This window comes from Kryptolebias marmoratus, linkage group LG19 (assembly GCF_001649575.2).
Source record: "Kryptolebias marmoratus isolate JLee-2015 linkage group LG19, ASM164957v2, whole genome shotgun sequence".
Classification (NCBI taxonomy): domain Eukaryota; kingdom Metazoa; phylum Chordata; class Actinopteri; order Cyprinodontiformes; family Rivulidae; genus Kryptolebias; species Kryptolebias marmoratus.
Window position 1 is genome coordinate 7,346,662 of NC_051448.1, and position 13,042 is coordinate 7,359,703.

The 13,042-nt window shown below is 42.0% G+C and overlaps 1 protein-coding gene across 1 annotated transcript in view; it reads left to right on the forward strand.

Annotated features, from left to right (window-relative positions):
- The first annotated feature begins 552 nt into the window (after positions 1–552).
- lpgat1 (lysophosphatidylglycerol acyltransferase 1) overlaps positions 553–13,042 on the forward strand; it is a 51,042-nt gene continuing 38,552 nt past the window's right edge. The window contains exons 1-2 of the mRNA XM_017411973.3: positions 553–1,163; positions 3,708–3,960. Of these exons, the coding sequence (XP_017267462.1) occupies positions 3,723–3,960 (238 nt within the window). The 5' untranslated portion in view covers positions 553–1,163; positions 3,708–3,722. The remainder of the gene's footprint in view (positions 1,164–3,707; positions 3,961–13,042) is intronic.

The following is a 13,042-nucleotide window of genomic DNA, read 5'->3' on the forward strand; positions in this document are numbered from 1 at the left end:
GGTCACGCTGGGGTTAAAAATCTACAGCTTTACCAATATGTATTTTATTGTAGTATTTCTGATTTTTTTATGTTAACCTCGCTAATAATGGGATTTTATACAGCAGATATAAAATCATGTCTTTTAATAAATACTAAATTATACAAGAAATTAACTTTTAAGATAAAACTCTTAACTATAACTTTTGCACTAATAATCACTTTTTCTCTTTTCTTGTGTTGTAAAAATAATTATTTATTTTCTCTTTAGCCTTCTTGCTATTTAAGTCTGATGGTGAGAATGCTCCTTAACAAGGTACAGTCAAAAAAACATTAATAAATAACATAAATTTTAGAGTTATAATTACTTTTCTGCTGCTTTATTTTTACCCATTTTAATCAAGTTTGTTTTATTAGTATTTTACTTGTTATTATTGTCTTAAAGTTTGTATTTCGGTGCTGGTGGGGGAGTGAAAAATCTGCCCTGAAAATCTGAAAGATGACTTGTGTGTTTGTGGTACTTTGAGGCTTTTATTTTTTTTAAAGGCAGGATGGAGCCACTTCCGTTTCGGTGCTGCCGTTCCTTTGTGGATCTTGCCGCGGTGTGAATCGGGGACCTGGAGGAAGATAACGGATCCTGCGAGGCTAGAGAAGAAAGAGAGGAGGAAGGAGAAGAGAGAGGGGCAACAAAAAAAAAGAAAAAAAAGAGGAACCACCCCCGCCGTTCCTCCCGTTGGATGCGCACATGTACGCGCTGTGTTGCGGTCGCCCGACGAGCAGCCGCCGACCCGAGGCCCGCCCGAGCAGCCCCCCTCTCTCTCTCTCCGCCGGACTCTCGCTGGATAAGAAGCTCCGGTAGCTATCCGAGCCTGACGGCGGCGGCGGGGGGTGATGATGATGATGATGATGTATCCGAGGATTTATCCCGGCGCCTTTCACTGAGATGGATCCGGCGACGTCCAGCGGGAGCTGCTTACCGGCCAGCTAGGACCCGGATAGCTAAATGGAAAAGCGGTTATGTCGCACAGCGCCGTCTTTAACGTTACCGAGATCAGATTTAACGCATTCAACATGCCGACGAGGGGAATTTGCTGATTTCTTTTAGGTCGGCTGCATCATTTATCTGGCTTTAACTATTAGTTTTAACCTCAGGCCGTCCTTGGATGCTTCAGCGACATTAATTGGGTGAGTAGCACCAGCTATTAGACTTTTACTACTAAACTACAGGGTGGGACTACACTCTGGATGAGCCGCCCGCTGCCGCCGCTGCGCTTTGCGCCACACACACGTCCAGCCTCGGAGTTTACGTTTCGAGGCGACTCCGAGACTAACCAGGGCAGCAGAGCCTTCGAGCCGCCCTCTGGTATCTGTATTATTGTCCCACAGTGATGCTGAAACCCACAGGTTGTCGGTTCCGACCCGTTTTTAACCCCCTTCCTCCTGATCCCGTTATGCTAACTCACCTTGCTGCTAGCTAGCATGTTGTGAAGCGCTCCGAGGTATGGCAGGCCGGTGGGACACATAATCAACCCACATTTGAGATGAAAAATTGCTCTTTTCATTAAAATGTCACTGCCAAAGCTTTAAAAAAATCACCAAATGAGTATAAAAGTAAGAATAGGTTTAAATAAGTAGATAAAATTTACTGAAGCAACATACACACACAAAATAAAATCTGATTCTTATCTTTATTTACTATTTGAAATGTAAATAATAACATCAATCTGAGTCAAAATTACATCCTTGGTTGTCAAATCGGAAATTAAAGTAATCTAAATTGATATAAAGATGACTGTGTCATCTAAAATGACATCCCATCAAGTTTTTAGTAGATATCCAAAATATCTTTGTCGACATTTGTAATAACATTGTTGTTAGTGATAATTTTATGTCTGATATTGCCTTTTCAGAAATTGTAATAGCACTCTTTATACCCCTAATAACATTTTTACTAAGTGTTTTTTTTTCTTTATAATCAAAATTATGTTTAACGTACATGAAAATGCTTTGTTCCCCCCATTGTTTTGAAATATCTATAATTAAACTTAATTAGTACCAATCATAAGATGTCTGAAATGTACGTTTCTCTTAGTAAGAATTATGTTTCAGATGTCCGCATCGTTCATTCTAGATGGAAAGACTGTGTCACGGTTAGAGGAGGGTAAGACCCAAGAATGTAGACAAATGTAGTACAACAAAACAAAAAAGCTGGACAAGGCAGCAAAAATACAAAACAACAAAACCCAAGGAGCCACGTTCTGAGAGACTAAATGGACTGGAGCTGATGAGGAAATAGGAGAAAGGTGCGAATAAATAAAATAATGATAACAGGGAGCAGGTGTAGGTGGGCTGAGGAGCAGAAACGGTGATGAAACACCGGGGAACAACCAAACCATGGAAAAACTCCAGAAAGTAAACATCACAAAGAATAAAACCCCAACTAAATACAGGTCCTGACAGATTGGACTAATGGATGTCTGGAGCTGAAGGTTCTGGGTTGAGGATAGGACAAATAACATTTAACGAGGAAGAGTCCTGCTTTGGCCTAACAGTTATATGACAAACGTCCTTGCCGTACCTGGAAGGGTCCTTTTAAGGTCTGGTCTCTACATGTTTCAGGATGGGAGCCAGCTACCATTAGGTCACAAATTACAATTAATGGTATTCATGAAGTCTGAATAACAGTCAGAGCCGAGCGTCCTCTGGGCACGTGCTGCATATAAATGCTAACAAACAGCCTTATCCTTAACACATTAATAGTAGAAGCAAAAAAGTCCTGGCTTGGTTCCCTCAGAGACTATATTTGAGTTTATAAAGTTATTAAAACTGAAGTATTTCAGTGATATTATTGAGCCAGTTGCAACTGATTAAAGTAAAGTTTATAATTTTTATTTATAACTCAGTCTGAGAGGTGATTAAAAAGGGAGAAAGTTCAGTTCTGGCTTTGCGTGTCTTTAAATTTAGTTGGATATTAGATAACTTTAATCGGAGGTTTCAGAAACCACTTTTATTGACCAGAGATCACTGGTTTAAATTTAAGTTTTTGTAGCAAATAGCTTGTTGTACGGTTTGTTGCACAGACCCAAGACGTTTTCTCACGGTAATATTAAATTAAGATTAATGTTGATAAATATAAGGTCAGCTTTTTGCCTTCTCATTTCTGCATTAGGAGACTTTGCATCAAAGTCAAGAAAATAAGTTCAGATAAAGAAATTGTACTTTTTTTTTTTAACTTTTTGCTTCATTTTTATGTTTTTGAATTTATCTTCCTTCAAAAGGTGTCAAAGAAAAGTCAAGAACTTTTCACTGAATTCAGATAAATCTAACTTTTAGATAATTACTACCACACCAAATATTACCTAAATATTTGTAAGTTTGACTGAGTTATATACATGTTTGTCATTTCCGAGGTTGATTAGCCATGGCTCCATTTTCAATTGGGCTGATTCTAAAAGCTTTCTCAGCTGCAGACATACATCCTGAGAGTTTCATTCAAATCCGTCCAGCGGTTCATGGGATATTTTGCTAACAGCACAGTTAAATGATTAAGAACGTTACCGCTGCTTCGCCTTCGGACAATAAAAAGCTGACCAATTTCTGAGCATTACGTGGTCACAAATTTGGGCGAAATCTCAAATTTTTGATAATATTCAAATGTCAAATGTCAAATCTCCGTTTGTGTTGTTTCTGGGCGCCGGTTTGAGTAACGTGGCGGGCTCTGTTTTCCAGACGGCGTGTTTCAGGATGGCACAGTTGTTGGACGGCGCCGGCAAGCTGGGCTGGGTTCTCCTCAGGTCGGTGCTCCGTTTCACCTTCATGTTCATCAACAACTGTGTGGCCATCCCGTCCTACTGCTTGTACCTGCTGCTGCTTCAGCCGCTCAGAATATGGGACCGCTCCGCCTTCTGGCACATCGAGGGCGTCATGTTCAAGTGGCTGCTGGCCATGGTGTCGTCGTGGGGCTGGATCGCAGGTTACACAGGTAGGACGCTCGTCTGAATGATGTGTTCACTTGCTGAGGGGAGGGGAAGGGATTCGCACGCCGGCTCGATCCTTTTAAGGCACGAACTGTGGGAACAAGGCGCTACCACGGGAAGAACAGATGGTTGAATTTAAACGAGAATTGGGTCTTAAAAAACTTGTCTTTCGAATCTTAAGCGACTGGCAGCTTGTTGCTTCCGCTTTCATTTCCAAGTAATCAAGGCACGGTGTTTCTGGAGTTGGGATTTCCACGACGCCGTTGTTTTCTTAAGATTTCTAGCTCTGCGTTTTACCGCTCGTACCCAACCATATGTTCATATTTGTGTTACCTTTGTTAGGATCAAATTGTATCGTAAATGGATCGCATTTCTTTGGGAAAAGTAAAACAAAGAATTGTAAAATTTGGCTTTTCAACAGATAAAAATCACACACTTTTTCGACTAAATGAAATTGTCCCTGGAGACAGTGAGAGCGTCTGTCTCGTTTTGTCTCCACGTGTCCCTGTGATTGGACCCCCCCGCGACCCGGAAAGGAGAAGCGGGTAAAAGACGATGGACGGGTGGATGTGGAGTGTGGCTCTGGGTGCGAACAGAAGCCACCTTTAGGTTTGTCACCTTCTGCTCTCAGCACGCAGGGAGGAAGTGACGGTGCGAGGGCGAAAAGTGGGTCTTATGAGCCACTTCCAGGACGAGCCGCTCGCTGCTTCCTGGTGAAACACAAGGTTATCGAACTTTAGTCGGATGTGTGTGGCGTCTAAAAATAAAAGGCTCAGGATTCCTTGAAGAAATGCTTATCGCCCGCTGCCTTTAACGCCGAAGTTTCAGACTAAGATCATCTCGTGCTGAGAGGTTGCAGCCTCTTTGGTCAAAGAACAGTCTCGTGCAGAGATGTCACGCTCAGGCTGTGTGTTGAGGATGACTCTCAGCTACCACCACGTCAGGTTTTTAGCTCAGTGACATCTAAACCTGACCGAGTTGTAGTCATTTCTGTCGGCTAATGTCGCTTGGCCGTGGCGGCCGTCGTGAATCCGGTTGGCTTTGAAAGTTAATCAGTCGTAGACGAGCGTCGGGTGATTCCTTCCTGAAAGTTTCATTAAAATCCAATCAGTGGTTCATGAGATATTTTGCTAACAGACGCAGTTAATGGTAAAGTTTTAAGCACAACGAGTACTTAAAGTATATATCGTGAACGATTTTCAGCTGCAAACACACTAAATTTGAGCACAATATGTATAAAACTGATTTATAGCGAGTTTGTAGTTTTCTGAGGTCAGTTGGCTGGGGCGGCCATCTTGGATTGTGTTGGCTCTGTAGATGTACAGCCAACGATTAAGAGCGGTTCATGAGATATTTTGATAACGGGCACAAACACACACACTAAAACCTTATTGTGCTGACATTTTGAGACTCTTAAATGTCTTAATTTGTTTTATATAATTATATTGCAAAAAAGAAAGATAATAATAAATAACTGTTTATGTCAGTTATTCCAAGAAACTAACAGAAAATAGCAGGTTTTTGTTATTTTAATGGGAAAATTTCACAATGTTCTGTTTCTCATTTATATAAATAAATAAAATCAGACAAACGAGGATTTTGAAACACGACGCACATAAAACCTTTAATGTTTATCTTCTTTGTTTTGTGAAACATGACAGTTTGAGGTGCTTTTTGTGGGCTGGGGGCCCAGGACAGGTGTTGTGTCGTACCTGTGCGGTGATCAGACAGCTGGTTCCCTCCCCGCTGTCCTGTTGGATATCCTGAAGTGACGCCGGGACCGCGGAGGTGTTCGGTTGCGCTGAGCTGCGAGCAAAACGCTTACAGATCGCTAAGTGGTGAACGAGGCTCGCCGATCAATTATTCAACACGATCAGCGTGTAGAAAACCAGGTTCGCATTAAGCGACGAGTTCATTTAAAGCAGCGCCAACTGTTGGCCATGAAGGTTTGGATCAAGTGTTTTAGCTAGGAAAATGTAATTTACATGTAATTGTAATTTAAATGTAAATGTAATTTACAAAAACAGTCACAATTAAACTGGATTAGCTGCTTTTTTTCAGTAACAACTCCAACCTGATATTATTGGTTAAGTGAAGATTTTACGGTGCGTTCGAGTAGTGCTGGGAAATGGGAATTTCAGAGTTCCTAGTCGTAAATTTTAACGGGAATGCCCCTTCCAAGTGGGAGTTTGAGCGACTCCGACTACCCCTGCTCCCTTTTCAGAGGTCACCACAGCGAGTCGTCCTCCTTCATCTAACTCTGTCCTCAGTCCAACCACGTCCATGTCCTCTCTCACTGCATCCATATGTCTCCTCTTTGTCTCTAACATCCTGTCCCTCCTCTGCTCATGTCCGAACCGTCTCAGTCTGTCCTCTCTAACTTTATCTCCCAGTCCTTCAACCTGTGCTGTTCCTCTGATGACCTCATTCCTAATCCTGTCCATTCTCGTCCCTCCCAAGGAGAACCTCAACATCTTCATCTCTGCCACTTCCTGTTCTGTCTACTGTCTTTTTGTCTCCAAACCGTCCAACACGGCTGCTCTCACCACTGTCTTCTAAACCTTTCCTTTGACCTTTGCTGCCACCCTTTTGTCTCAGATCACTCCTGAAACTTTCCTCCATCCTGCCTGGACTCTCTTCTTCACCTCTTTACTACACTCCCCGTATGGAGCAAGTAATAAAACACGCTCCGCGAGTGGAGTGCATATCTATTTAGTAAGAGTTCATATTTCAGAAAAGGCTTTGTGAGTGTGAATCGTTGCACTAATTTTATTGGTTAAAATTTGTTTGTTTTATAGAGAATCTTTAAGTGAGGAACTCTTCAGTCTTATCGTGTTTCTGCTCGTTTATTAACCAAAGACATTTTTTTAGCTGCTTCTCCATCAGATGAGTGACACTGATTAAGTTTTCAGGTCTTAAATGGGAGTTAGAATATATTCCAAACAGCACGGGCTGAAATAAAGCAGCAGTTTGTATCAAATCGGTGTTATTTTACTGAGACGTACGTCAGCGTGTGTGAGGAGGACACATCTAAAGTGGTTTACTTTAAAGGCTCAGACGGATCAAGTGATGAACTTGGCAGCTTTGACACGTTCCTTTTTTTTTTACATTGCTTTCAGATGCAAAAAAATAAAAATGTGTGAAAATCCATCAGTCATTCTGAAACAGACTGGTTAGTTCGCAGCAGCTGTTGAGCGTTTCGACTCAGTGACTTGGAACTGGAAGCTCGCAGGTTTACCCGCCGCTCCCGGAGCTCCTTGTTTCAGATACCAAATACCAAATCCAATTACCTCACTTTTAGCCTTTAGCTGGCCTCTTGCTACCTTTAGTTTTTGCTACTTTTAGTTTGTATTACTTTTGTTTTTTGTTACTTTTAGCTTCTAACTACAATTCACTCTTTTAGCTTATAGTTAGCATTTTGATACTTTTAGCTTATAGCTAACATTTTGTCACTTTAAGCTTGCATTTTGCTACCTTTAGTTTTTGCTACTTTTAGCTTGTAGTTAGTCTTTTGTTACTTTTGGCTAGTTTCTTTATATTTCTAACTAGCATTTTTCCACTTTTAGTTTGTAGTTAGCATTTAGTTTCTTTTAGCTACCATTCTGCTACCTTTAGTTTTTACTTCTTTAAGCTTTTAGCTCTCATTTTGCTACTTTTAGCTTGTAGTTAGCATTTTGTTTCTTTTAGCTACCATTCTGCTACCTTTAGTGTTTGCTGCTTTAAGCTTTTAGCTCTCATTTTGCTACTTTTAGCTTGTAGTTAGCCTCCTCTTACTTGAAACTAGCCTTTTAAAACTCTTAGCTAGTTCTTTGCTACTTTTAGCTTTTAGCTACTCTTTTGCTGCTTCTAGTTTTTGCTATGTTTAGCTTATAGCTACCATTTTGCTGCTTTTAGCTAGCATTTGCTAATTTATCTTCTAGCTACAGCTTTGCGACTCTTTTTTGCCGCCTTTAGCTTGACTTGTTCTACTTTTATCTCGGCGGTAGCGTTTTGCTTTTTGTTGTTTAGCTTCAGCAGCTTCTGAAAACTTCGGCTCGGTCCTTCAGCTGTTCCCGTGGCAGATTCCTCACAGCTCCTGAAGGATCGCGTGTCAGACGGAGAACAAAGGTGGACGTCAGATAATTTAATCAGCTGTAAACGACGCTGTAAACTATGTGCTCTTTGGTGTCGACTGTTAAAGGGTCAAAGGTCAATGCGCTCAAAGTATCTTTGAACGCCTCCTGAACTTTAACTTGAAACTCAGCTCAAGAGTTGCGTCTAATTAAAGCCAAGCTTGTGGGAACAGGAGTTTGTTCTACAGATAACATGAGTCAAAAACCTTAAATTTAACAAAACGCGACCCCCGGGCGATCTGCGCGCGTTTGCCTTATCGTAACGGCTCTCTGCGCTCCGACGGGAAACAACGCCAGCTGTGGGCCGCAGCGACGCTTAAGTCGTGCATTCGTGACTAATACAGCTGAGCCTTATCCGTTTGAAGATCCCGGTTCCACCCAGGCTGACATTACGTCACCGCGGCTGCCGCCTCGATGGCCTCGCCTCACGGAGGATCATAAACCCCCTCCTTAAGCCCGCAGTGTGTTTTATTTTATTACGTAAGCTAATGGCATTGTGTTGCTGCTTAGCAGATACTCACATGTGATTATTAAGGCTGTATTTAACGAGCAGGAAGCGACGCTGCCGTAACGCTGACCCTCAGAAATGAATGTCCTCCAGTGACGGCTCTTTGAATGTTTATATACGATTATGGTGTTTTTTTTTAAAAACAGAACATCACGTAAGTCATCTGAAAAGCCAGTGAGGGGTGAAGAGCTTGCATTGTCTTCTTCGGGTTGGTTTTAAACTTGAGCTCAGGCCGAGCCGGGTCCTGCGCTGTTGTCAGGAGCGTTTGGACCACGTTCGGCTCGCTGACAGGTGCAGCAGAGCCAGCAGGATTATGTTTTTTCGACCACGCTGCACGAGTGGGTGGCTCGTCAGACCTCTGAAGGAGGATCAAAGCCGATCACCGAACACGCAGAGGTTGCATGAGCGCTCGTTTCCCAGTTATGAGTTGCATTTTCCAGTCTTTGATCACGGTGATCATAGTGTTCACACAATACAAAATAAAAACAATGTAACTTGGAAAATATGATCAGTCTGCATCTCCTTCAGGCTCGTCTCTAATATTGCAGCCGTGCTTCTTTCTTTTACTCTCTTAAATGGTCGACTGCTTTTCTCATCAGAAGTTTTATGGAAATGAATTGTTTTGAGTTGAATAATCAAATATGGTTCTAAAAAACTGAGAAATCAGCTTCTAATAACTGTCAGTCAGCAGGCGTTTGATCTTATTGTCATTTTTTGTTCGGCGTTTTTCATCAGAACCTTTTTGTTTTGTTTTTCCTCAGACAGAAACAGCTTTATTTGGTAGCGATTAGACAAACATAAGTCCATAATATTATCTTATTTTGCGTGATACATATTATCATGGTGCCAAATATTTATATTTAACTAAAAAAAACAAGGTGCTTTGTCTCCTTGTGGGAGCGCTGAAGACATTAATAAAATGAACCCAGAGAAGTCAAATCTGTCAAAGAAAAAAAAGCAGAAAAGACTTATTTTCTGCTGCAATATTGTGCCTTTTTAAAGCCATAAAAGCTGTCAAAAAATGCAGTTTTTCAAATTTTGATTTGAATTTTTCTGCTTTAACACAATATCTACATCCTTAAATGATTGTTTGGGGGTTAATTTAACTCAAACTCATCGGGTTTTTTGTAAAAACAACATTTGAAAACAGTAAATATTCCTCGATTTTGTTTAGAGCTAAATTTGTCGACCAGCTTCTGCTTTAACGCTCTCCGCCGCTGGATTTCCTCCCCTGAATGACTCTCCTGTTGACTCGTCCTCCCAGCTTTTAGTCACTGTTTCCTTTCCAGAAGAAGAAGAAGAAGTTCACCTTCTCTGTTCCCGCCTGGCGTCTCTGACTCCATCGTTCGGGGATTATTTCAGCGACTCCATATCCGTCAAACTCGTCAATGTTCGAATGTAAACAAACGACTTGTAATTGTTGGCAACAAAACGCGACTCTGCTGATTTCACTCATTTATTACAAATTATGCTGCAGACTTCTGCAAGTTAATGATGCGAGTTTAGTTGTTATTTTTATCTTAGATGGTATACATGTAGAAAAGTCAACTGGTTTGACAGTTAGATGACGGATACAGAAAAGAGACATCCTGCGTTTTTATTTGTATTTGGAAACATTTTGTCACGTGTCGTTTTACAACTGTCTCACTTCTGTTATTGATTATGAAACATGGACCGTGTTGTGATATTGTCATAGATGGTGTATCGTATCAGTTTGTAAAGCATCCCTGTATCATCATCATCTTCTTTTTTCGGCTGGTCCTTTTTCAGGGGCTTCCACAGCGAGTCATCCTCCTCCATCTGTCTCCTCTGTCCCCATGTTCTCTCTAACTGCATCCAGATATCTTCTCTTTGTCTTTTAAAGTACCCCTGTGTGTTGTTTGGAAATTCAGCCTAGACTTCCTTTTGTTTCGCTCGTCGTCAAAGCAGTTCACAAACAAAGAAAAATACCGAAAGCAGCGAAGTGCTCCTGTTATTTGACTCTAGCCAAGCGGCGTCCGCTACGACACAGGCAGTTCAGGCCAATAAGAAGACTCGTCTGTGCCGAAAACACAGTCACTGCTCGGGATTTCCTGTTCCTTTAGGTTTTATGTCACAAGATCGACCGAATCTCAGGTGATCCGGCAGCAGGACTTGTAGCAGTGAAGTCGGTTCACCGTGGACTGTCTTCCTTCGGCGCTTTAACAGACTGTGCTTTCCATTCGCGTCCGCCCACAACGTGTTACCACTTCCTCGGCTGATTGGACCGACTCACTGGACTGTGTAGGTGTGTACAGACCGTCTTTAATTGACATTTCCCTGGCTGCCCCGAATTATGCTTGTTGCACCGTTTATTTTTAGCATATTATCAGTATTAGCTGATATCAGCTTGTCCTGTGTGACATTACTGGTATTTTGGGTCCGTTCTTGTGGCTCTTTTTTGTGAACTTTTCGAGAAGGAGAATATTACAACAACTCGTGATCATTTACAGTAGCTGACTGGGTGCATTTCTGAAAGCTATTATGTGCTGAAAGGAAGCCTTGGATGTCTCTCCAACAGACTTTGATGAAAGATTAATGCGCGTGGCACATGAAAGCATATTGCAGGTTGAGACTGATTGTAAGTCATGTCTTATAACACAGGAGAAGTAATAAAGGCCCCTGCAGCTCATGTTTAATTGAGAGGGTGATAGCATAAATGGGAATTAACATCTCCTTTGTTCTGAGTTCCTGGTGAGTGGAGGCTTAACTTTAATTCCCTGGTCCTCAAAAAGACCGTGAGCCATTTATGAGGATGAGCTGAGCATTATGTGGTAAATCTATATTTTACTGTTGTTGAGATGTAATTGATACAAACGACACAGAGAGTAAAATGAATGGCACCGAATTGCCTCTGAGCCAAAAATATTGAGGAACAGAAACTGAGGGCTATTTATGAGTTACACTTATTTCATTGGGACCTGATGACTGTGTTCAGATTATAGGTTGTGGTTGTGGATTTTCACAGCTAACGCAGTCAGACCGAATGTAAAACCAGATGTTTCCGAAACGTTCTTGTCTCGCAGTGGTTCGCAGTCACGTCGCTTGAGGTTTGAACACGTTCAGATTTTCTCAAAGTCGTCTCGGGTGTCTCAAACCCGTGTCGGACCCCTTTCGGTGTAGGTTTTGTAAATTTCTCGTTGTATTTTGACACCAGCGTGGGAAAACGACGGTCCTGAATGCCCAGGTCTAACCACGCCAATGATGAGCAACTTAAAAACTGGGCTTAATTTCTAAAATTTACTCCATCATAAACGTAGGGAAGGGAGCTGCTATGATGGGTACAGTGTGGGTGGAGGTGGACAAAAAACGTGGCCACAGACTCAAAATCCGGCCCGTTAAAGACAAGGCACCGCTCTCTGGTCACTTGGTCGCAAATTCGTTGTGACTTTGGTGGAAAATATTCCTATTTTCTCTCAATTTTGAGTCACCAACTAGTTTCCAACAGCCCAAAAATACTAACTTAAACCACTTTAACTTCCATTTCACTACTTTCATCGCTACTTTTATCCATTTATGACTTGTGTTTTTCTATCTTGTGAGAATTATGGTACAAATATGCCATTAGGAGTAAGTTTAAATTTGTGTTTATGTCTTCTCAAGACCCTCCTCCTGACCCCGACTTTGGGAACCACTTCTCCGTACCTTGGTCAGATAATTAACGACAATGTTCCTGTTTCCCTGCAAAAAGGAAAAGTTGTTTTGACACTAAGCCTTCCTGTATCTGCAGTGACTAGCAGGTTACAATTTTTTAAAACCAGTAAAACGTCCACGTTAAAGTTTTCACTTTTTGATGGCTGGCGGAAATTTACCACCAAGTTGACTCAGTTGCCACAAAGCTTAAACTGACCAATGAAAAACTGCTCTTTTCCGGGAGCTTTTCCCTCTCTGGCCACATTCGTGTGGGAGACAAGAGGATGCCAAGTTGTGCCGCCAATTCTCACTCCTCTGGAGGGGACGGGGCGGCAAGGTCAGAGGTACACCTTTTAGCTGACCGCGGATTCTGGATTAGACGCCGCGCCGGCAGCGTTGCTGTCATCCCGTTGCTCTAACTGTGTCATTTCTCAAAGACAATTTCCCTAATGTATTCTGTCTGACAGATGACCTATCTTTGTGATATCATTTATGCTCCTCTCCTGCGGCAGCGAGGAACGACGTGCGCGAAGGCATGCTACATGTGAAATGACATTGCCGTCAGTGTACGTCCACCCCACACACACACACACCGCCCCGTCCAGGTGTCACAGATGTGTCGTTTTATTTCAACGTACGCTCTTGATTCTCGCACCCAGGAGTGTTTAACTTATTCATCTGGGGACTGGAGGTGAAGTAAGGGCGCCAATTGAACATGTGAAGAACATCCTTACCTTTTTGGGGAGTCTTTGTCATGTGTGTGTGTGAAAACCTGATTAACAAACACAGTTGTTATTTCCAGGTTAGATAGTGTTT